Raw genomic sequence first — 26,769 nt, forward strand, 5'->3', positions numbered from 1 at the left:
AAAAAATTACGACTATCGAAGCATAAGGGTGTGAGGATAAATTGTTTATGAGCTACCGAGTGCTTGGGAATAACGCAGTGACTGGGGGAATCTCAGTGTTTGGTCTTGGGTGCCCAGGACTGTGTCCCATGGACTCGCTCACAGTTGGACGCAGCCTCCATCGATTGGTAACGAGAGGGTTAAGATAAATGTCATGTTATGTTTTTATTCTAGTGACTTTGACATTTTTGGAAGCAATGCCGTAACTCAAGGGACCCAAAACGGATTTGTTACATCCTTTTTTCTATAGAGTCTCTAGTGTGCTTGAGTACTCGTAGATGGAAGTTCCGCCTTTCAAAATGTTAAGTGTTATTTCAACCTTCAGTAACAAACTCTGAGGTATCTAAAAGGTCAAACTGAATACAAAGAGGAAAGCCATTCATGTGTAACATTATGTGTCAAAGTGAGGAAGTTAGGCAAATGGCTACTGCAACAGAAAGCAGATACCACTTACAGTACATGAATAGTCCCTCCTTTTCTTATTGCATGAACGTTACTGACAATCCACACACTCACAGCAACTTGTCCGACCTCATCAGAGTTTTTCAACATTGCTATGCTCAAACAGGAACCCAACAGCCATTCAAATCACACCACAAAATGGCTCAACCACGCAGCCACATACCACCATATGACCATTTGATTTATCAATAAGAATAAATCACTCTATACATACTGTCACTGATTAGTGTTAAAAAATATCCATCACCATAATGTCAGTAATAAATTCTCCCAGATTACCTGAATGTCTATTCTATAAGCAAAATGCAATAAACCACTATCCAGTTAATCTTATGGAGACAGTGAGGCTTCCTGGTCATTAGTAATATATATATATATATATATATATATATATATATATATATATATATATATATATATATATATATATATATTCCCATTATGATCACATACACTGACACATGATACTGTCTTTACATTCGAATTGTATAGCATCTTAATCACATAAAAGTTAATCACTGGTAGAAGACTTCAACAGTGTATTTAAAAACACTGGGTGTATTATTTAATGTTTTGAGGATGTATTTTCATTCATTATTGTATGGCCATTGATTAACGAGGTCGTGCAGTGTGTGTTGACCCAACCCACTGCCTTGTTTAACATAAATTGGGAAGGTATATTGTCAAAATCTATGTCGCCATGAGGGATTAAACCCTGCTGAGCCTGGAGCCTGGCAAATACTGAAACTACCATGATACCCAAACCCTTCCTCCTGTACTCATCGTCCGTGCCCAACATGCCCATGGCTCCATATTTTCTGCTGGCAATCCAGGACACTGGTACTTCCTGCTGAGCAGCAAAAGGAATGTTGTCCAGGTCCACCAGAGTATCTTGTGTCACGGAGGGATCCAGGTACACACCCAGACATGGCATTATTTCAGCAAAGCGACAGAATTCGTCCACAAGACCATCCTTCTTGTGCTGTCTGCATTCCAGAAGTCGACGGACTCCAGCCTGTCCCATCCGGCACACTTTAAACCCTGCACTATGTCTGTAACACAGAAACTGTGTTATTCTTATCCTCACCTTCATCACTGGTCAGCTTCACAACTGAAGAAACTTTAACCCAGTGAACATAGTGTTACTGTAGATAGTTCACCGTAAGCCGATTCATTGTGACTTATGGAAAGTAACAAAACACCATGGGAATGAAGTTACTGGTACTTCCGAGGCTGTTTATTGTGAAGGAAACTGTAACTGTAATAATTAATTCTTTGAGCTGCAGATAATGATAGCAATACAAGAAGGCTCTTCCTGCCTGCCGAACTCTCCAGCTGATGTTGGGAGAAAAAGTGAAAAACTCCATAATGCAGATTAGAAAACTGAACTAATTTTTTTTTAAAACAATGATTGTAGAACTACTTCCTACACTTACTTATTCCGTTGACAGGTTAAAAAATATTGTTCCACAAAAACATCCTCGTTTTTGTGGGTCTCCACCGTTCTTTGCCATCGCAGGTCTAAAAGATGTGTGGCCTTCACGTAATTATGACATTTTTCTTTTCAGATCCATACACCAAGACCCATTATACAATGGGTGGTACTGAATTTAAGCTCTGCCAGTCACGATGATTGAAAAAAAAAAAATTATATCAATGACCTGTCTAATAACATCTTAAGATAAAACACCGTCTGTGTGGGTTCGAACCCACCTCACTACACACCCTGACGGCAACACTCCTTTAACACCTGTGGTGACGAGGTGGGCTCGAGCTCCACACAGATGAGGGTGCTTTACTGTGCATAATATTACCACGGTCTAGTGCAATAATTGCCCTCATATATGAAAATTTATGATTTTTTTTTTTTTTATGTTGTAGGGCATGGGTCACTTCCTAAACTTCGTCCTGTACATGGCCTCACGGCCACTAGCAAGGCTCCCTGGTTCCCGCCTGGGCAACCCACATTCTCTGGTTCCAGAAACACCTCTTTAACTCACTTTCCCTCTGGCTCCGGACCATCTACTTACCTCTAATGACTGTTAGTGGCTTGATAGAAGCTTGTGTGACAAAATTTTGAACATGTTTGGTTAGGAATAAGATGTTTAATACAACTCGTGAACGTACCCTATTTTTCCTATATATGCAGCACCAGCAACATGATTAAAACACACACACACACACACACACACACACACACACACACACACACACACACACACACACACACACACACACTGCCACAACCGAGGGGTAATTGAGAGTGACTAGCCTCATCCGCCGCTGAGTGGCACTGTGCGAGCATTACTCGTAAACACCAACCCAGCCACGAATATAAACTCGAACCGGTTCCAGCTAGTTAGTGTTTTATACACTAAATTACCAGGCGCCATCTGGTTACATTGTTGTCACCCGATGTAGGAGACAGTTTTCTGGGTAACAGGAATCATTGGCTTGACACTCATTGTAGTCACCTGAGGGCAGCACTACATCGAGCGAGTGGACGGTGCACTCGTTCATACCATATCTACAAGTTCATTATCAGCGAAGTAGTGATGCAGCAATGAGAAGATCCAGTTTATTTCTCCCATGCATTGGTTCAATAACTTCGTGCTGCATCGAACTTTTCTGCCAGTTAGGGTAAACAGCTAACCCTGTTTGTGCAAATAATGTTCATCCATCTCCATAATGGTCTATCTATCTATATACCTAGGCTGCTTCCCCCAAGGAAAGGGAGGTAATGGTAAAATGAATTTATCAAAAAATGCAGTACCTTGAATACAGCAGAACTGAGCAAGTTGTTCTCGTAGCTTACTGCCAGTATCGAGAAATTGTGCTGGCAGGTGATAAATTTTCCCCAGCTCCCTCACTGATTCACTTTCGAGTTGAATGTAAAATACGTTAATGTTATTGATAGATGGTTTTTCCAGTTAATACTCGGTGGAGACTCATTTTATTACGTCACTGTACACCACAGCGTATTCTCTTGTTTCTGTCACAACCAGAAATGCTACAACTAGGGGATATTATATTTTCAAAAATATCCATTCGATCAGTATTTAACCATGACTCAGCAATGCCAATTTTGTCTTAATCATCAATTATGATATTAGTTTTTGAATCAGTAAATTTTCCTCGCATATTATGTGCATTGATAAAAAAAAAAAATGAGAGTCATTATAGCATATGGAGTGATAGGATGGTTGCCATAAAATATAGTGTCTGTCACGGAAGACTCTGAATGGGAGAGTTGACATCATGACATTGTTCAGGTGGATAAAGTAACGGGTCGTTATGGATTACCAGGGGAGAATGACAATGGAAGGCAATTGAAGGCCATGTGTCAGGAAAGGCGGTTGTGGATTTATAACTCATATTTTTAGGCATAAAGATGGGCATAAATATACTTAGTAGAGAGGGAAAGGAGACAGTGCAGAAGGGATCGTGATTGATTACATGCTTCCGGAAAGAACAGTGTTTGGGGGTGTAGTACGAGTATATACGAAGGTGGTGAGAAAACGATGGTGAGGTCTATCTGATCATATGATTTTGGCATGCAAGGTTAAGCTGAGAGGAATGAGATCAATAAAGAGAGAAGGAGAGAAGTAGACAAGACGAAAGACTCAATGTGGAAGAGATGATAAAGAACTGCCAGATGAATACCAGGCTAAAGTAGTTGTTAAATTGATGTGGTAGTTGTTAAATTGTGGTGGTATAAAATAAGGAAAAATGATCACTGCAGGTATAAGGCTAAATTGCATGATCCATTATATATTATATATATATATATATATATATATATATATATATATATATATATATATATATATATATATATATATATATATATATATATATATATATATATATGATCATCATCATCCGGACCTCCTGTCCCAACCAAGGGCAGGGTGAGGAGTAGCAGTGTCCAGACAGCACAAACTTGCCCAATCCAAATAGGCCACACTTTCATTCACTCATCATTCAAGCCCCCGGAATCCTGGCTCTACCAGATACGCCAAAAACATTGACCATATTCTGCAGCTTCACACAAACGTATCCGATTGAGTCAATCCGGACGCTGCCATGCTCACAAAGGGTGCCAAAATCCCTGATCATGCACTTCTTACAGCATTCTTCCAGCCACCTCGATCTCTTGTCAGTTCCCTAGCCTCACCGGCTTCCAAATCTCTCTTCCTCAGACCCTCATCCACCATATCTCTCCACCTTCTCCTTGGCCTACCTCGCCTCCTCCCTCCTTCAAATTCGCTCAGGTATACCTTTCACCACTCTTTTGTTATCCATCCTTTCCACATGACCATACCATCTCAGGACACTCTCTTCGATCCTGGTGTCATAAAAAAGACTTTGTAGTTACTTGTAGAGAAGTTATATATATATTAGACTTGTGGACGAGCGGTTGTTATACTTGAGTTGTTTGTACGTTGATAATCTTGGTTCCCATTTGTCATGTAATGACAGGAGAGATAAAGAAGAGTATGGGACTATTTTTATTTGTCTTGGAAATATTAACAAGTCTCTCACACACGAGTGAAGTTAGGTAGAGTCCCGCGAGCTACCTCCTGTCTTGCTCTCTCTCTCTCTCTCTCTCTCTCTCTCTAGTTGCTAAGCCTTCCTCCCTACACCCTGCCGATTCTATGGCCTCTCTTCTTCTGAGCTCTCTTTCCTAAATTCTGGTGAAACAGGAGTCGTGTCACGTGTGTTCCCTGTGGTTGGAAAGTTCTAGAAGCCTGTGTGTGAGTATGTGTGTATGTGTGTGTATGGTCGCTAGGCTTTGTTCTCCTGCTGTATCGCTGACAAACTAACTGCATCATCTCCTGACTGGCTACTTTCTAATCTGTCGTCAGCTTTTCCTCAGTGTAACTTGCAAGATCATTTCCCATTCCCAGGCTCGCATAGAGCTGTCTATCTGTCTATTTATCTATCTATCTATTATGATTTGTAAATATAATATGGACTCATAACACTGGTGTCCACCGACTTCCTCACTCCACACCTTTCACGAATCACATTATTTCGTATCCTATCCACCCTCTGTACTCCACATACATTCCTCAGCAGTCCTATCTCCAATGCTTTTACTTGACTTTTCATTTTCATGCCACACCATAGTCTCACACCCATATGTTAAAGCTGGAACTAACACTCCCTCATGTAAGCCTCGTGCAGCTGCAACACTCAAGCTTCTGTTTCTTATCAAGGCCTTCATTGCACCAGCTACTTTTCTTCCTTTTGTCACTCTACTTTCAACTTCTTTTGCACATTTTCCTCTCTTTTCTATCACTGTACCGAAGTATTTGAACTCTCTCACCAATTCCCGTTTCTCTCCGTTGACTGTGACATCACACTGGGAGTCACCTTCTCTCTCAGTAACCATCACCTTAATCTTCTCTGCATTTACTCTCAAGGCACGATGCTCACAGACATCAGGAAAACTCTGCACTAGCTTACCAAGTTCTTGTCCGGTACTTGCAAGCAGTACTGATGATCATCAGCATGCAACAAATTAGAGATATTCCATCTATGACCATTCACTACCAACGCCATCCCTCTCTCCATTACTCGTGTTTTTACTTCTCTCATCACCCCATCCATATATATGTATGGAATAACCATGGGGACATCACACAACCTTGTCGCATGCCCACACCGAACCATTCACTTAGATGCCCATTAACCCTTACACATGCTTCGCTACCATCTACCACCTAGCAGCTTACCATCTACACTATACATGCACAAAACTTTCCACGATCCGTCTCTGTCTACTTTGTTGTATGCTTTTTCCAGATCCATGAATGCCATAAACATCTTACGGTCCTTCTCACAAGCCTTCTTTGCTATATGTCTCACTGCAAATACTTGATCCACACATCCTCTGCCTCTCCTAAAGCCACCCCGTTCATCACTTACTAGGACTTTTGATATCTCTCTTACTTTCTCTATAATAATTCTTCCATATACCTTCCCTACCACACTCAATAAACTTATGCTACGAAAATTCTTGCACTCACTTCGCTCACCTTTATTCTTGTACAGCGGAACAATCACAGCTTTTTTCCACTCTGCAGGCACAGTTTCACTCACCCAAGCCTTCTTACATATCTCCAGCAAGTATTTCATTCCACTCTCACCACTACACTTAAGCATCTCTTCATACACTTCATCAACCCCGGCTGCTTTCCCATTTTTCAGCTGTTTCACAGCGCTCTTCACCTGTCCGAGTGTCACGTCTCCTGGCACTGCGTTCCCTCTCTGCACCCCCCCCAAACCAATCATTTTCACAGCCGCTCTGCTCTCTCTATTCCCATTCATCAGGCTTTCAAAATATCCTTTCCATCTGGTCCTTACTTCATCTCCATGGGTTAGTAACATACCACTCGCATCCTTCACACTATCACATTTCTTTCCACTTTCACTTCTACATTTCCGCACCTCTTTCCAGAACAACTTCCTATTTTCAGAGTAGTTCGCATTCATTTTTCTTCCCAGATCATCATTTACCTCTTTCTTTTTTTCCTCTTCACTAGTCTCTTTACGTGCTTCTTGCTCTCGATATACTCAGTTCTTATTTCAACTGAACCCCTATCCTGTAACCACTTTAGCCACTTCTTCCTCTTTTCCTCCACCGCTCTCTTAACCTCCTCATCCCACATGCCGTACCCTTCTTTTTAGTTGATACTCTTGCCACACCACACACCACTTTGGCATTCCTAACTAAACAATCCCTATATGCATTCCACAGGCTGTCCAGATCCTATTCATTCCAGTTCACTGATTCTAACTCGTCCTCTACTTTGATCTTGTAATCATCTGCCATTTCTTTGATCCTCAGCTTCTCAACTTTCAGTCTTTCTCCCTGACTGCTCCTCTCTCTCTTGATTCACCTCACTCCTCTCAGTTTGATCTTGCATGCCACGTTTATATGATCTGCCAGACCTCCACATCGTCCTCTTACAGCCCTCGTATCAGCAACCATTCCCATCATTGACCTCTCTACGAGCACGTAATCAATCAGGCTTCTTTCAACATGACCCCCGTTTCCTCCATACCATGTATATTTATGTGCATCTTCGTGTTTGAAATACAAATTACAAATGCACGACCTCCTCTCATGACACATATCCTTTAGCTGATTCCCATTATCATTCTCTCCTGGTACTCCATAACAACCCATTATGTCATCCTTAGGACCAGTGCCTACTCTTCAGTTCACATCGCCCATCATGATCACTTTATAGCTCCTGGGCATTTCTCCCATCTCATCCCAAAACCTGTCTTTCTCTCTCTCACTCCTGTCCTCACACGGTGCCTATGCTACAATCGCTGCCACTTTCACCTTCTCAAACTTTAACTTGACATACATACACCTCGAGGTAACACATTTGTAGTCTCTCATTCCACTCTGCCACACCTCATTCATGAACAATATATATATATATATATATATATATATATATATATATATATATATATATATATATATATATATATATATATATATATATATCCGTCCATCATCCAACCCTACATTGCCCCATGAGGAGCTCAGGAGCCCGGGGCTAGGCAGTTGGTTCCGACATTTAAGATGAGAGTGATCAGCCTCACTCATCCCTGATTGGCATTACATAAGCAATCAACCCCAACCATCCCTTGGATATAAACGTTCATCGGCTCAATCCGATTGGAGCGCAATAATTACCCACTGAACCACCAGGTGCCAAAATTTGGTTATATGGTTACCTCCCAGCGTAGTAAATGGTTTCCTGGTGTACAGGAAACCATTTGGGTTGTCACTCAGTGTAGAGTCACCCACAGGCTGAAGGAAGTGGAAAGAATGAAGGAAAAAAAGACAGAAGAGGGAGTGTAAAGTCACCCGTAGGCAGAAGGACAAGGAAAGAATGAAGGAAAGAAAGACAGAAGAGAATGGAAGGAAACAAGGATGGAGAGGAAAGGGCAGACACCCGAGAGCAGCACTACATCGAGTGAGTGGATGGTGAGCGCCCCCACCTACGACAATATATATATATATATATATATATATATATATATATATATATCATCATCATCATCATCATCCGTTTGAGTATCCACTGCAGGACCGGCCTATCCAGACCGAAGTCGGGACGATACAGCCAATGTATCTCTACCAAGTGGCTTAGGCTGTCTGGTAGAGATTGTATGTAGGGTGAGAAGTGCTTGTGAGTGTAATTGTAGTGTTGGAATGGCTTTGGATGTGTGTGTAGTCCGTGAACCAAGTGTAATCGGCCCGCGCAAGCCGACTGCGTGCAAGCATACTTTACAGTAAGCGACACTGGTTCAACCACAGCACCCCTTGTGTCCGCCAATGCCGTACGTGGCAGGGTGAACACTCCCAAAGTTTATTACCCTGGTGGGGCGCGAACCCTGGTCCACCCGTGTACGAAACGCCCACTCTACCACTGTACCACAGAGGCTATATATATATATATATATATATATATATATATATATTAGTCATTCCACTTTACCATAGTATAAATATATATATATATATATATATATATATATATATATATATATATATATATATATTAGTCATTCCACTTTACCATAGTATAAAGTATTACATTGTTTTTGCCATGCTATGAAGCAATAGGATGAGTGAAGAGATGATAATAAGGAGACAAGTAAAGAAAAACTCTATGTGAAGAGGAGGATGGATAGGGAAAAGGGAAAGGGTTAGGGCCACTGAGACTGGAGAAGGAGCAGAAGTAGGGAAAGAAGAATGAGGTCGAATAATAAAGGTAAGGGAGTAAGTAGATGATAATCTAATGACAACTTTACTAGGGGAAGAAGAGAGATAATGGGCAGTGTGTAACGAAGAAAAAAAGAAATGGAGTAGAAATAAGAAGAGGATAGAGAAGTAAATTGGTGTGTGTGTGTGTGTGTGTGTGTGTGTGTGTGTGTGTGTGTGTGTGTGAGAGAGAGAGAGAGAGAGAGAGAGAGAGAGAGAGAGAGAGAGAGAGAGACAGACAGACAGACAGACAGACAGACAGACAGACAGACAGAGGATGAACACGAATATTCGGGTGACAAAGGCGAATATGATGGTAGAATGGAAGACAAATATCCAAATAGCAAAGCCAAGCAGAAAAAGTAAGAACGGTAGCAGAAAACACGACAAGGAAGACGAGGTAAACAGATGATCGGAAATGCAAGTGGAAACAGAATTGCATCAATGCAAAAACAAAATATCGGTAAGGATAAGGAATAGCAAGGATTGGAGAAACATGAAGACAATAAACAAAAAGAATTATAAGAACACAAAGAAAAAAATGGTGCACAAAGGGAAGGAAATGGAGAGAGAGAGAGAGAGAGAGAGAGAGAGAGAGAGAGAGAGAGAGAGAGAGAGAGAGAGAGAGAGAGAGAGAGGAGTCAGCAGTGTAAAAATAAGAAAGTAGGATAGAGGAGACAGGGATGCATCTTGGACTGCGAGAGTTAAAAAAAAAAAAAAAAAGTTTGAGAGGAGAATATAGAAAGGTAGAAAACTGTACATATGTGACAAAAAGGGAGGAAACAGGGAGGAGCGAGGGAAAGGAGGGAGAAGTATTCACTGATGAGATGGAAGAATGGTGGGAAGGTAGAGAACGAAGAAGTGACTGAGAAGGGAAAGAGATGGAAGGAGGGAGAAAGAGAGAGGAGGAGAAAGTGTCCGCGGTGAGTTGGAGGGAGAAATTTGTGATGAACACTGATGGCGGGAGTGAGGTGGCTTAGGGTGGAAGATAAGGGAAAGCAGCAAATGGAGAAAGTAGAGGAAAGGAAAGAATGAAAATCGGTCAAGGAAGGGATACGAAGGAAGGAAAGCGATACAGTCAAACTGCTACATATTCTGCTAAGTTGATGATTGTTGTTGTTGTTGTTTTTTTGTGAACGTCCAGGTAATCCACAAGTCTTGTACCAACCATCTAACGATCTTTCCACTTTCCAACCATCCAGTCACCGTCTGATCATCCACCTACAAGTTAGCTATTCAGCATCAACTATAATAAAAAATATTAATCATCGTACCACATGGTAATCCATCGCTCCACAACCAAATATCTATATCACTCAACCATCCACTAATATCCATTGTCATCCAAAAATCCATTAACCACATAACCACCCTTTTTTTTTTTACCTAATTATTCGTCCATCATCCGACCTTCCATACACCGGCGTATAATCACTGTCCATAGAACATAACACCGTATCCATTCATCCACCATTCATTCATCACACCTTCATAAACTATTTTTCAATACTGTACCATTTATCATTTATCGAAACATTCCTTCTCCCTCTACTTTTGTCTCCATCTTTTAATCTGTAATAGTTGCCAATTAAACCGCTGTATCCTGCTTAACTGAAAATACCGATCTGAAAGTTTTGAACTCAGTTCTTGCTTATGAACCTCTGCATTTTAATACTCTTGCCAGTCGTTTAGACACTGAGGATACTAGGCTGAAGTCAGAAGTTTGTCATTCACAAGGAAGTTCCGACCCTAGGCAAATTTTGGAGGATCCTTATAATTAATTCACTAATAGTCCTCTTGCTTATACTGAGACTTGTAGAGGTTTTTCTTAATGGAATGTAATAACTGTATGAGTAGAAGAAGGTGTCCATTCGTGTTTTTTGATGAACTGTTTAAAAAAGCTTGCTAACTTAAGCTACTTTCCTCCGTCCAGTCGCCATGGAGACAACAGAATCGGAAACAAATGACTTTCAGTTATTTAGTACCGTTCTAACAAATTAGTTTATAAATAATAATTATTGTTTGAAACTGTATTGAAGCCCATTTTCTTTTCCAGTCTTATGCAACTAAAAATTATTACTTGTTACCACGCTAGATTTAAACTCTGCAAATTATTACTGATTTATCCTGAGCGATAGTTCAATTAGTTCCCTTTCAGAATTTCTTTTGTGGTAACAAACGAATTACTTCCTACAATACTGAAATGTTCAGGTACTTTGGCATTTACATTTTGCTTGCTGTTACATTTTAATATAATAGGTTTCATCCTCTAAAGATATAAGGAAGAGTGTGTCCATATCCAAAATCTTCTGGATATTCTGTCATCACACCTTGAGTTGACTGTATTCAACCCGCCCCATCCTGCCAAATTTTTCAGCAATGACCCCCCCCCCCCATCCTGGCAGATTTTAGAAAAGTTTTTTTGAAGGCTAAAACATTCGCTTTTCATGAGAAACATCGAAAATTCAGAAAGTGCTCAGTTGAGTTTAGAAATACCTAATACAAGTAACATTACCCCCACCTTGGTACCGTGTTCTCTTATGCCAGGCTTCAGAGAAAACGTCGTCTTAGGAGGGGTAACTATTTCAAACCACTCATTATATGTAATTATTTATTTGGTACGAATTTATATGTAGTACAAGAGTATATTGCTTTTCACACAATAATATAGGCGATATAAGCATTGTTCACTCACCAAAAACATCAACATATGGCACCTTCCTTTACAATGTTACTGCCTCATCACTTCTGCTTGTTTCTTCCTCTGGCTTCTTTTTTCCTTTGTCCTCCACCTCGGGCATCATTTTCACCTTGAATTTCGTCATTGGAGAGACCGTGGTGCAACATGACTTTACTGGCCAGGCCACTGCTAACAGGTGAGTTGCCGAGAAAATGGCATGCGGGGGGGGAGGTCAGGTGGGGCCAGGCATTATCCCTGCCTGGCGTTGGGTAGAGGAAGGTATCCCACATATGCCTACCAAAAATCACCTGTGAAACTTGAAAAATATGCAAATGACGAACCTTGCAATTGGAAAACGTATGGATACGTCATTGGGTGTCACCGTGACAAAATGTGGTGACGTATCCATATGTCAACAGGACGCGGCGGGTTAATCCTTTTACTTTGATAGTGGGTTGCTATTTTTCTAATAATCTTGTTATATACCAATATACTTATCCATGGCCAGCCACCTTAATCCCAGTATAATGGCCCAGGAGCTACCCGGACCAGAAGTTCCCAAATGGCAACTGCGCATGTGCTCCTCCTGACGTCCTGCTGAAGACGTCTCATATGTTTCTCTCGCTTCCTTTGCATCCATCCATTATAAAAATATTAGATTACGTGAATTTAGAGGATGGGGTGTGTGGAGATGCAACACCCACATAGGGAGGGAATAAGTACCAGTATATTAATGGACCTTGCAAGAGGGGAACAAGTCAAGAGTGAGAGCAGTGGAAATGAGTTACTTGAGAGGAGCATGTGGAGTGATGTGGAGGGACAGGTTGACGAATGAAGAAGTGAAGGAACGCTGTGGGGTGGATGTGGATGTGGTTGAGAAGATTAGGAGAAATACACTGAGGTGGTTTGGACATGTGAAGAGAATGGAGAATGAAAGACTGACTAAGAGGGTGTATGTAGGTGAGGTGGAGGGAGGGAGAGGGAGAGGTAGACCGAGGATGAGGTGGAGAGATGGAGTTGAGAGGTATATGAGGGAGGGGGGGTGAGTTGGGGGGAGGGTAGTCAAATGGTGGGTGACAGAGTGACTTGGAGGCGCTTTGTCTGCGGCCACCCTTTGTGGGATTAGGGCGTCGGGCTATAGATAGATAGATAGACAGATATTAATGAAACCTAACCTAACATCTTAGTACAGTCCCCCCAAGAAGTGATGGCAACGTTTCAGAATGCTATACGTGCATTATAGCTGGTCAAAAACTTATGGATACACTGCCATCACTTCTTAGGTCAACTGTACAAGGGAAGATGGGCAGAGAATACGTGGCACCTTGAACATCATATCATCAAAGCCACATGCAAAGTTATTGTTTAGAAACAATAGGTCTGGGGGAACTCCCAGTCCCTTATGCTGTAAAGGTTGGCTGCGAACGATTCACCTCTATATCACCATGTCGTCTACCATCCGGCTGCCCTTTCTCCAGCTCATGCTTCTCTCTCGTCACTCCAGCTAATCCCTGCATCCATCCCCAGTTTCCCCCTCCCCTTCCTTCCTCTATCTTACATATGCCCTTGTACTCTGTCATTTTCCATCAATTTTAATTCACATGGCCAAACCATCCCAAATTATGTCTAACTGCCTATTGAGGATTATATTCAGTTTTCGAAATACCACGCGCAGTAATGACATTTGAATAATATCCATTAATAAATTCCGTCTTGTTAACCCGCCGCGTGCCAGCTATTTTTAGCCCTGTGGGTCACCCCAGTGCCGGCCATTTTTTGACCTTTTTTTTTTTTGGCTAAAATGATAGATTTTGATGTGGAAACAACGAATTTCGCCTTTAAAATGCTCCCCAAGGCTCGGAAATCAGTTTTATTGAGTCCTGCATACTCGTGTACAGGTATGGCTGCTCTCCTACGTTCACCACGTACGTGAGAGAAAGCTGTTTTCTATGTAAGGTATACTCATTGCTGGGAAGATATAGCAATGTTCAGTACACTTTTCTGATTACTTATTACTTGAGGATCTATCACAATTTGTGTGTCTTTCTCACTGTGAATGCATTATCTTACACTTACTTGAAGATAGGTACAACCTGACTTCATTTTGTACAGTCCTGGCACTTACAAGAAGGAATTTACAACTTGACTTCACTATATAGTCCTTACACTTACAAGAAAATATTTACAACTTACACATGCTTGAAAATATTTACAAAATGCCTTCACTATGTACAGCACTGGGTGAGGCACACAGGCAGAGTGAGGCAGAGCCAGCATGAGGGGGGGAGCGAGTGAGTGTATGGCCTTGACAGCCTGGGGGGATGGTAGAGGAACAGTTACCTTACATGCCTGCCAATTTTTACCTGCGAATCTTGAAAAATGCAGTCACAGTGAAGTTTTTTATTTTAAAACCTTTTAATCCGCGCCGTCCCGGTGATGTGAATTAATGCGGCAACATTGCAAGGTCCCTAATTTGCACAATTTTCAATTTTCGCGAGTGATTTTCCGAGTGATTTTTGGCACGTATACACGGGACACCTTCCTCTATTCCTCTACGAGATGCCAAGCAGGAACAATGCCTTGCACCGCATAACCTCTCCCCCCCCCCTGCATGCCATTGTCTCGGCAATTCACCTGTTACCAGAGACCTGGCCAATAAAGACATTCAGGGCCAGAGTGATTCCCCAATCGATGACAATGTGGAGGACAAAGTTTACATTGCATTAGAGGAAGAAACAGTCAGAAATGATGATCAGGTAATGTGGAAAAAAAAAGGTCATGAATGGTGATGAGTTAGTGAGTGAAACAATGCTTATAATGCCTATATTACTGTTTGAAAACCAGTATACTCTTGTACTACATATAAATTCATACCAAGTAAATGAATAAATACTGTTTATGAGTGGATAAAATAGTTACCCTCCCATAGAACTCGTTGTCTTTGGTGCCAGTCTGTTAGAAAACCCAGTCAGGTAAGGAAGTACTCATTCCTAAATCGCGTATTTTAAACCTCAGGTGAGCGATTTCTCTATGAATATTCGATGTTTCTCACCAAAAGCGGATGTTTGAGCCAAAGAAAAAAAGTTCCAAAAACGTCGGGATGGGGCGGGTTAAAACGGCACTGGCACTGGCCGTGGAGTTATGTCAGACCGTTTTAAAATGGCACTGGCACGCGGCAGGTTAAGGCTTTCTTCCTTTCTTCATTCGTATCCCTTTTGCTTCCCCCCCCCCTCTCTCTCTGGTAAACTGCAGTAAACTTATGGTTTTTAAAAGTCGTTTGGACAGGTATCGGGCTTTGAATCACCAGTTAAGGTCATTCATGCCTAAGCAATGGCGAAAAATACAGGACTAGTGCAATGTTGTTAGCAGATTGTATAGTATATCCCTTATAGATTAAATTAGCATGGAAAAAAAAATGTATTATTTTTCTTGGTTGTCTTTCTTATGAAATTTTAATGACAGTTTTTTCTATGCTGTATGGGGGTCCATCTCACTTTTTCATGCCGTCTTCGGCTTCACGACTTGGTGGGTGGAAGGAGTATCTTTTTTTTTTTCTTTTTTTTTTCCATGGTTTCAGGTTTATCTCAAAGATATTATTATCAGTCTTCTCTGTAACAAACAGTTTCGAAAGGACTGTTTTGTATATTACTGTTTGATGTCCCTTGTACTCTCTCTCTCTCTCTCTCTCTCTCTCTCTCTGCTTTATTGGAGGCAACGATGAAGAAAGCTAATGAAACATCTGACATGCGTCCAAGGAAGTAGTTTGGGCGATTTTTGAACGAGCTTAAATTACGTAAATGCCGTGTGAATCTGCGATTTTTTTTTTTTTTAATATCGAGTATTTTATATCTATATCTAATCTTCCCCTATTATATCCTCTTGTTTTTCTTTTTTCTTTTAACTTTGCAGAGTGTTCACGGTATATGTTTCATAATTTTGCGAACTGCTAATAATTTAAGAAGTTACTTATCAGGATAACAATATTTCATACTTATGAAGATTTTCGTTATTATTAATGAGGAAGGAGAGGCTCGTTTAGAAACAGGAAGGGGAAACAGGGTAAGAGGAGAAAGGTGGAAAAGTTGTAGTGGCGTAGGGGAAAGAGAACCACAGCTGAGAGGAAGGTCACAGTATGACAAACAAGCCATGTGATTAGCTTCACCTCAGGAAAGAAAAGAAAAGAAGGATGATGAAGGAGGCAGAGAGGAATGAGATGAAATAAAAGAAGATACGCTCAGGAGAAGGGGAAAAAAGGGAAAATAGTACGTCAAAAGTGGAGAAAGAAGAAAGTTAGTTGAGAAGAAAGGAAACGAGGTACGAATAATGGGAAGAAGAGACACGGATAGAGATGAAAAGAAAGAATATATATATTGGCCATATATTTGTTGGGACGAGGTTCCTGAAGAAAAAATAAACAGAAGTGCAGCGGAAATGGCAAATAATCGGACGAGTTAACAAGAGAGAGAGAGAGAGAGAGAGAGAGAGAAACTGGGAGAAATCAGAAGGTAGTAGGGGAAATGAGGTACCGGTAATAGGGGGAGGAGGAAAGTTGAGAGAGAAAGAGGAGGGGGGAGGAAGGAATCAATGAGAAAATAAAGGAAGGAAGCGAGGGTAAATTAATGTAATACGAAAGAAGAAGTGTGAAGAAGAGGGAGGAAGGAAAATGGAAAGTGACAGGAGAGACAGAAGGAGAGAAAGGTGATGAGAGAGGAATGTTTCATTTCTTTTGTTCTTTCTACAAGTCTGCCAAAGTTGATTAAATAATGTGGATATATAAATTCTCCACGCGCAGAGAAGCGACCCATTTTAAACGGGTTCCTTCTCTGCACTTGCGGTTTCTGTACGTAATGTCTCAACCTATTCTGATTATACTGTTGAAAGTTATCTGGAGTTGACGAGGTTAAAACAAGAAAGACATCCTCGGGTTGAATGGTTTGTTACACCTACACCATCTCAGGTCTCTCTGAGTAATAAAATATTGTATATGGTAAGCTGAATTAATATAAACGACGGCCTGACACGACAGCATTTAAAGCGGTGAAAGGCGGGGGGAGAGAATAAGAAAATATGAAGGAACAAAGTGGATGAAAGGAGATTAGGTTTCCAGGCTTGAGAAAATTGTTCGTTCCCACTGTTGACCTCTTGAGCAAAACAATGTGGGTAGATATGAAGGACTGTGAGAATAAGCTTTTTCATGAAAGCATTTTCATTCCTCTTTATCAGCGACTGGAAAGTGAGTTTTTCAGTGGGTGTTGTTTCATTTCCTGTTTATTGTATCTTAAGAAACGTAAATTGTGATTGAAACTAAATATTTTGGCGTCCACTGTTATGAAATGTGTTTGCGTTTGTTGTGTTTTGTATGTACATGCCATATTTGTCTACCTGTCTCTTTGGCATTCAGTCCTGTTTGGTTGTCTCTCTTTTTAACCCTCATACCTGTGGAGTTTCAGAGTGGCAAGTATAACCGTCTGCGTTTACCAGAGTAAAACACATAAATTATTCCCCCTGCATTTTAGTGTTAACTGTTTGTCTGCATTTCTAATGTACTATATATACGTTGTATTTTTCCATACAGACATGTTAGGTCCTTAAAAATGTTAAATGTTGTGTGACTGTTGTCATTCTTTTCAAGTTGACTTAAGATGCTTTAATGAAACATAGTTTATAAACCAGCAGACATTACGAGTATATATATATATATATATATATATATATATATATATATATATATATATATATATATATATATATATATATATATATATATATATATATATATATATATGTATAGATACAGATATACATCTATCCATCTGTCTATTGCCAAAAGCCTTAATCCCGCACGGGGTGGCCACAAACAAATCGCCTACACGTCACCCTATCCCCTGCCATTTCACGGCCCTGCTCCCAATTCACAACCCCCTCTATCATATACATCTCCACTCCATCCCTCCATCTCATCCTTGGCCTTTCCCTCCCTCTCTCCCCCTCCACCTCACTCACATACACTCTTCTTTTCAGTCTCTCACTCTCCATCCTCCCTATATGGCTAGACTATCTCAGTGTGTTTCTCCTTACTCTTCCTATCACATCCACATCCACGCCACAACGCTCCTTCATATCCCCATTTGTCAGTCTGTCTCTCCATGTGACTCCACAGGCTCCTCTCAAATAACTCATTTCCACTGCTCTCACTCTTGACCTGTGTCCCTCCAACAACGTCCAAGCTTCACTTCCGTACGTTAGAGTTGGTATCACAATACTGTCATGTAATAACTTTTTCACTTCCATGCTCACTTCCATGTTTCTTATCACTGCCTTCAAGGAACGAGCAACCTTTCTTCCCTGTTGTACTCTCTCAAGCACTTCATCTCCAAACTTCTATTTAACTCATCACACTACCCAAGTACTTAAACGTACTCACATTTTCAATTTCCTCATCATACAGCCTCACTGTACATTCACTGCCTTCACCTCTCTCGAAGACTATAACTCTACTCTTCCCTACATTCACCTTTGGATTCCATTTCTTACACACTCTCCTAAAGTCATCCACCAAGCCTTGCAGCTCCCCTTCTTCTTCACTTAACAGCACAGTATCATCTGCAAACAACAGTACAGGGAGTTTCCAAACACTGCCCTCTCTCATTAGGGCCACTCCAACATCCAGTGCCCTACCCTATATATCATTTATTACCCAATCCTCATACAGATTGAACAGCCATGGAGACATGACATATCCCTGTTTCCACCCAAACTTCATATAGAGAAACTCACTCAGTTCACTATCCACATGCATTGCAGCCTTAGCACCCTCATACATTCTCTTCACAGCATTCAACAACTTCCCATCTTCTCCATATATTCTTAATACTTTCCACAATCCTTGTCTATCCACCCTGTCATATGCTTTCTCCAAATCCATGAAAACCGCATACAACTTCTTTCCCTTCTTTAGAAACTTTGTCACTAAAGATCTAAGAATGAATATCTGATCTACACAACCTCTTCCCTTCCTAAAGCCTCCATGTTCTTCTCCATCTAATTCCTCTGTTATTTCCCTAACTCTGTCAGTAAGTATCCTACCGTATACTTTTTCCATTACACAAAGAAGACAAATGTCCCAATGATTACCACACACTTCTTTTTCCCCATTCCCTTTGTACAAGGGAATAATTATACCTGACCTCCAATCCTCCAGAACTCTACCTTCCTCTCAGACCAATCTGCACATCTGCCACATCCATTCGACTACTATCTCTCCCGCATGCTTCAGCATTTCATCACACACTCCATCATTCCTGGGGCTTTCCCCATTTTGACTGTCTTCATTGCTTCCACAACTTCCATCCTAATGATTTCTTCCTGTCTTCTCACCTCCCTCCTTCTCCCAGCCATTCCCCAGCCACTTCTACTCGCTTTTCTTTCATTCTTTATGTTCAACAATTCCTTAAAGTGTTCTCTCCAACTGCTCACTCTTTCTCCCTTCTCCACTACTAACCTATCATTTTCATCTTTCACTCTCCTACTAACTTCACTGCCACCCTGTCTGACTTTCTTTACCTCTTTCCAGAACATTTTCTTACATTCCCTCCACTCGACACTCAAATTCCTTCCAAATTCCTCATCCACTTTCTTCTTACTCTCTTACTAATCTTCTCACCGCTCTCTTCCTTTCTAAATATAACTCTCTTTTCCGTGTCTCAACTTCTTCCACGCCTCTATTACTCATCCATTCATTATATGCTTCTTTCTTTTGTGCCACAGCCTATCTCACCTCTTCATTCTACCATGCTGTTCCTTGCATCCCCTTTCATCTTCTCTTCACCCCACACACCATCTCACATGCTGCACATATTTCTTCTGTGAATAACTTGCACACACCTTCCACGTCCCCCATCTGCTCCAATTCATATTTACCCAATCGTTCCTCCACTTCTCTCTTAAATTCTGCCTTCTTCTCATCCTCTTGTAACCTTTCCAATCTCCTTGCATTTACTTCTTCCTCCCGTCCTTCCCTTCATCTATTTCTCCATTTACTTGGACCTTGAATCTTACCACCACTTGATGGTGGTCAGAAAGTTCACTCCCCCAACCTCTATATGCTCTTGCATCCATTACACATCTTCGTATCCTTTCATCCACACACACCTAATCAATCGTTGCCTTCCTTCCATTCAGTTCACCACCCACCCTTCTCCAGGGCTTAAAAATGAAATTATTTTTCAAAGCTTCGTTCCGAGCAGAAACAGTATAATAACGTTTCGTTTTTCGTTCCTCCTCGAAACATAACGTTCCTGAACAGGGTAGAAAGAAATGAAAACCGGTTAAAACGTTATTCTCAAACCATGTATTGAATATTCTATTAGCCCTATACATGACTACATTCTTATAGATTGTAATAAAGCCATACACTTCATGGTGCGCAGTATCCAACAAAATCAAACCCTCAGATGTCGTAAGAACTATATAGACTACATTATAAAATTCTAAAACTCCTAACTTGGCAAAGTTATTTAGGACTTAAAGCTGATCCATGTTACTGGCATGGTGTAGGTCTACTGTTTAGACAACACAAGACATTGCTATTAACTTGCTCTATTGTCATATTTTTGACGCAGAAATATCTGTGTGTGTGTGTGTGTGTGTGTGTGTGTGTGTGTGTGTGTGAGAGAGAGAGAGAGAGAGAGAGAGAGAGAGAGAGAGAGAGAGAGAGAGAGAGAGAAATCCTGCATCGAGCTGAAGAATGCTTGCAGATAAAAGACGTATTTACTTAAATCATTTGGTTACTGGAAGTGAAATTGGATATTGACCAATATGTGGTATGGAACGAAAAATTAACATTATTAACCGGTTATAGCAATTTTAAAATAGCGTTTTCGTTCCGGAACAGTAAATATGATAACGTTTTCGTTTCCGTTTTTGTTCCGCGCATAATTTTGTTCGTTTGGGTTTTCGTTTTTGTTCCCTTAAACAGTTTCAAAGCCCTGCCCTTCCCATCATTCGCCATGTACACCTGTGGATCATTTTGTGCCTGAAGAGGGTATTGGTTATCACAAACCCCCTCCTGGCACAAATATCCAATAAAGCACTGCCATTCTCATCTATCGCAGCAGGCACACCCCACTCACCAACTACTCTATCCACCTTCACATTCCCTACTTTACCATTCATATCATCAATCAAAAACACTCTCTCATTCCTTTCAAACTTTTCCATGCACATTTCCACATTTGTCCAGAACTCTTTTCTCACTCTGCTTGCACGATCTTGCGTTGGTGCAGACCCGCACACAATCACCCACATTTGTAGTCCAACTTTCAGTCTTACCCACACAATCCTTGAGCCAACTGATCCATACTCTCTTATATTCTCCTTCCATCAGTTACTCATAACAATACACACTCCTTCTTTTGCCCTCTCAATCTCAACTACTCCTGCACATATACCCCATCCATACTCCCATTCTCCCACACTCACCTCTCCATTTAGTTTCAGTTAATCAATATACATCCACTTTCTCACCCTCAAGCACCTAGACAATCTTTCTCTCTTTCACCTCATTATTTGCACCCCTTACTTTTGCCATCCTTATCATGTCCTTTGTTTGGTCCTTAGTTATCATCTTTTGGTCAGTCCTGGTCCGAGGCTTCTTGTTTGTATTTTAGTTAGTTGTTTTCCGGGGAGGGACACTAACCCTCCGCCAACCCACTTGCTGTCACGTAGGGAACACGTGTCGGTTGGTTATAAGGTTACCACCCAGCGTTTTAAATGATTTCCTGGTTTACAGGAAATTATTTGGCTTGCCACTCGATGTAGAGCTACCCTCAAAAATAAGGTACCACAGCACTAAGTGGGTGGATGATTGGCGCTCCCACTTACCGCATTATCTCTCTCTCTCTCTCTCTCTCTCTCTCTCTCTCTCTCTCTCTCTCTCTCTAAATTAGTTACCTCCTCTTATTGTACAGCCACACTTTGTCATTTGGTATATAAGATATATGTAATATAAACAAGATCTAACGTCCCTAAGGTAACTTCTTGTGTAACATGAAAAAAAAATGTAAAGACAAAGGTGTCGAGGAACGCATATATAAATTTTACATTTGTCTCAATAACTGGATGTATATATGGTTAACTGTAACCATATTTCTCTCATTTCATAAGGGGGACCACAGCTATAGATCTGGAAAGTCACAGCTTTGAAGCTTTTGTGGTTTTCTCTCAAGCGTGTTGCAAAGAAAAAACTAAGGAAAATAATTTTGAATTCGATTCTTTCCACTAGGCTAAACGGGAAGTTATTAAGCCAAAATTATTCAGCAGACATCTTTACCATTAGATTTTCAACCAAATAGGTGTCCCTCAGTTAGTTTATGAGACATTTCAATTTCAAATATGCAAATTTTATAAAAAAATGGGTATATCACCTTCAAAAGTAGGTCAAGGTCATTTATACGTGGTACAAGGATTTGGGTAACCCTAGAGTACCTTCATGTTTAATACTATCAATATCGAATAAGAAAACAGTGCAATGAAACATAACTTGCTACCTATTCTTATTGTGTAGCCACGATAAAGAAGCTTCCCCATGTGGTATACAAGGTACTGTAGTGTACTACAGAGAAGGTCTGAAGACCCTAAGGCAACTTCTTGTGTAATATCAAGAAGATCTGAAGACAAAAGTGTCGAAATACGCATGTGTAAATTTTCCTTTTGTCTCAGTAACTGGCTAACTGTATGCTTCTCTATAACCATATTCTTTTCAGATCATAATAGGGACCACAGCAATATAGCTGAAGAGCTACGGTACAGCTTTAAAGCTTTTTGTGGTTTACTCTAAAACGTACTGCAAAGAAAAAACTGAGCAGATTTGAATTTGGTACTCCCCGCTAGGCTAAATGGCAAAATACTAAGCCAAAATTATTCAACAAGCATTTTTATCCTAGGATTTTCAACCAAATAGCTGTGTCTCAATTTGTTTCTCAGATAATTCAATTTCAAATCTGCAATTTTTAGAAGAAAAATAGGTCAAGGCCATTTATAGCTGGCACAAGGACTTGGGTTACCCTAGGGTACCTTCATGCATAATATCAAGATCGAAGAAAAAAAAGGGCAAGGAAAAATTATAATTCTGACGAAAACCAGAAGTTTTGCCATTTACAGTATATGGCGAAGCTTAATAATGCTAACGAAAACAAGAAACTTCACCATTCATATGGCAAAGCGTAATAAAATAAAAAAGAATCTGTCTATACCCAGACGTCATAACCCCGTAAACGGTGATTGTCTGTCTTTTAGTTAACTGTTTACAGGCAGGAGAACTAGCCTAACTCTCCACGAATCCATTTGTTGACCCGGAGGAGACTTGGTTATATGATTACCATCCAGAGTTGTAAATGGTTTCCTGGCTTACAGGACACCATCAGGCATTGCCACGCAATGTAAAACCACCTGAAGAGGAAAGAAGAGTAATAAAACGCGACAGGAAAGATGGAGAAACAGGAAGAGAGAAGGACAAACAGAAAAAAAAAAAAAAAGGATGAAGTGAGAAGCAGGCATTATGTCATCGCGTGAGTGGATGATGGTCGCTACCACCTACCACCAAAGCCAAAGTCAAAATCAATTTAGTTTACCAGATTTTTAGACAGTGTAATACTGTCTATTACTGGTGCAGATTATATCGATACTAGAAATACGTGTTTTGCATAAACGCAAATAAGATGAAAAGTGCAATGAAAATCGGTAATGACGTGAAATAAGACTCCCTATCCACCTAGAACACGACCTTCAATCGAAATTAGTCAAACCTAAAGCATTACAAGTGCCAGTATTCCAATTGCAACGATAATCGTAGTTGATACATAGTTGGCTAAACAAGAAAGATTCATCAGGAACATACGAAATTAAACTGAACACATTTTTACCGTTTTTCTTACCGGACAACCATCTTTCGGTGTAGATATCCTGTGAATATTAAATACTGTTGTTTAAAAAAATGTTGATGAACTCCCTGTCTCTCTCTCTCTCTCTCATATCTATCTATCTATCTATCTATCTATCTATCTATCTATATCTATATCTATATCTATCTATCTATCTATCTATCTATCTATCTATCTATATATATATATATATATATATATATATATATATATATATATATATGTGTGTGTGTGTGTGTGTGTGTGTGCGCTCGCACGCGCATAAACTTGCAACTCTTCATGCTGTTTGTTCAAGCTTGGTCGGTAGATGGGTGGGGTGGGTGGGCAGTGACGTATATAGGTCCATGGAAACGGGGAGGAGGGGGAGGTCACAGGGTTGAATCCAGGATTTTTGTAAGGGGTGGGGGTGAACGAAGCGAGCCTCTATAGCTGGGGGGTCTGAGGGGGGCGCTGCAAGCCCCCTCACCAGGGAATTTTTTTTAAAATCAAGCATTTTTAGGGTCATTTTGCGGCCTCAGGAAGGATATATTGCACTCATCTGATACTCATTGGCAAAACAATATAGAGAAGCTGATGTATCTTGGCTAAAGCAAAAATGAAGTGTTTGAAAAATATTTAATTAGGGAATCCTACAGTACCCAGTATGTATATATATAAAAGAAAAGGCTAGATCATAATGTAAAGCTGTTGATTCCTTCACTCCTGGAAGAGGCAACGTTCATTTTTATATGAAACATTTAATAATTTAAACTACAACTCGCATTAATGACATGGAGAGAGAGAGAGAGAGAGAGAGAGAGTACTCACTTCTTCTCTTCAAAACTGCAGGCTGTTTGTTACAACCATCAATTTATAACAATCGATAAGTGAAGTTTATTGTTTCCACACCAACTAATTCGTGGGAGCCTGTGTCATATGGGCAACTGTTTTGTATACGTATTTAGATAAGCTGGTATGTAGACCTACTGGGACAAAAAAGGGGGGTGGTGTCCATGGCCGAGTGCCCCCCCCTCCCCAAATACGCCACTGTGGGTGGGTGGGTGTGCAGGCTAGGTGGTGCGGGATGGATTTGTGGTTGGGCAGGGTGGGGTTGGTAAGGAGTACTGGAAGTGTTGTCACCTCACGGCTATTTCCCACAAATCACTTTTAGAAATTCTTACTTGAGAGGAGTTATAGGAGTACCGATACTTTTGTAATTCACAAGTGAACTTTTTTATCTTTCAGTTTTCATCATAGCAATAAGATTAAGTGAGCCTCTTCACTGTTGAATATTACAAATACGTACAGGTAAGTCATCAACATACCTTCTACAATAAACCAGCATAAATTTATCGGAGTAGTTTTTCTTCTCCAAAATCTCATTCTGCTCAATAAAACATCTGTAAAAACAGGTTCTAGAAAGAAGCTGATAATCTCATCTACTTGATTAAACAAAACACTGTTCAATAGTGTAGTAAACATGATTCTCAGGTGGCAAACTCTATTTATACTGTAACATTTTCTGCATCCAAATAAATGAAATTCGTTTGGTCAGTAATTCTCAAGAATGACTATCTCAATGGTTTCAGCAAAGAGAAAATTGGTAAATAAGGACTCAGTATCATTACTAAGCATAACATATTGAGAGATTATTGTTAACAAGGAGTATCGCAACATGAAATGCTTTCAGATTTGAATTAGTGAACTCATTATTAGCAAGCGGTGTCACAGTTGGAAGCAAGAACTTTGCTAAATTATATTCTTCTCTTTTTATACAGGAGGAAATAGCCTTAGTGGAAAATCCTGTTTTTTAATCTTTGGATTCTCATGCATTATCCCTGGTATTGAAATTGATACACAGAGTGATTTAAAGTTATGAAAACCAATTTTACTTTTGACGTTCATTAACAGTATATTTAATTTTCCTCCAGTCCAATATCAATGCAAAGAGTATCTCCGTTAATTGATCTTTTTATTTTTTTTGACAGGTAATCTCCCTTACGGTCCATTATCCATCATAGCCAACCCCTTCCCTTTGTCAGGTTTCACTGTTGTTTCAGAAAATCGGTATAAACTTTACCGATGCGGTGGCCGAGTGGTCAGCATTGTTAACGGTGAAGCTGTCGTTCCATTAGCATCATGGTTCGAATTTTAGTGCTGGCAGGTGACGTCACTCAACTCGTGTGCACCCGCTAATTATAAGCTGGTAGGTAAAATGAGTACCTAAGGGAGGTAACTGTTGTAACCTGGATGATTCAGTGGTCTTGTAACCCAAGATATTGGGTGAAAAACTCACCACAGGCTCAATGGCCTTGGTTACGGAGATGAGCACTGTGGCTAAGCGTTTAATGGAGTTTGCTCCTAATCTTAACTTTTAATCCCATTAAAAAAAAAAATGCATACCATCTGTTTTGCTCATCCCTATTCTGAAGTCAGTGTTACCAAAATCTACAATCTTGTTATTGATTTTATTTTCATCTAAACCCGTACACATGAGTCCTTCCTTTACACAGACTAGTACATTACAAAATTTCTCGAATGATGTTTGATGTTTCAGTCAAAATTATAAAAAAAAAAAAAAAAAAAAGCATAATTCAAGACCTAGCATGAACTACTCCTCTGTGCTTAGCATTAACTTCATACTGTAAACACTGAGAATGCTATTTTCATCATAACTAATTATCTGAAAAACTAAATCTCAAGCTTTTTGGCACGTCTGACATATTTTGTGGGATACTGTTTTCAAATGTTCATAAATTTTGTGCAAAAAACTCAGTAGTCTTGAAGACTGACAGGACATTTAATGGATTTTTCACGCTTTACTTGTTCTACAAGAGAACTTATGATGGACTGCAAATCCGCAATACTGTACA

General features: G+C 40.2%; 1 protein-coding gene across 1 annotated transcript in view; it reads right to left on the bottom strand.

Moving 5' to 3' along the window:
• Positions 1-353: 353 nt before the first annotated feature.
• LOC145407079 (uncharacterized) overlaps positions 354-26,769 on the bottom strand; it is a 28,920-nt gene continuing 2,504 nt past the window's right edge. The window contains exons 2-3 of the mRNA XM_080278103.1: positions 1,151-1,553; positions 354-395 (exon numbers count right to left, since the gene is read on the bottom strand). Coding sequence (XP_080134229.1) covers positions 354-395; positions 1,151-1,553 — 445 coding nt within the window. The remainder of the gene's footprint in view (positions 396-1,150; positions 1,554-26,769) is intronic.

This window comes from Coenobita brevimanus, chromosome 72, assembly GCF_032717465.1.
Source record: "Coenobita brevimanus isolate Jiangsu-jjx chromosome 72, ASM3271746v2, whole genome shotgun sequence".
NCBI classification, from domain to species: Eukaryota; Metazoa; Arthropoda; class Malacostraca; order Decapoda; family Coenobitidae; genus Coenobita; species Coenobita brevimanus.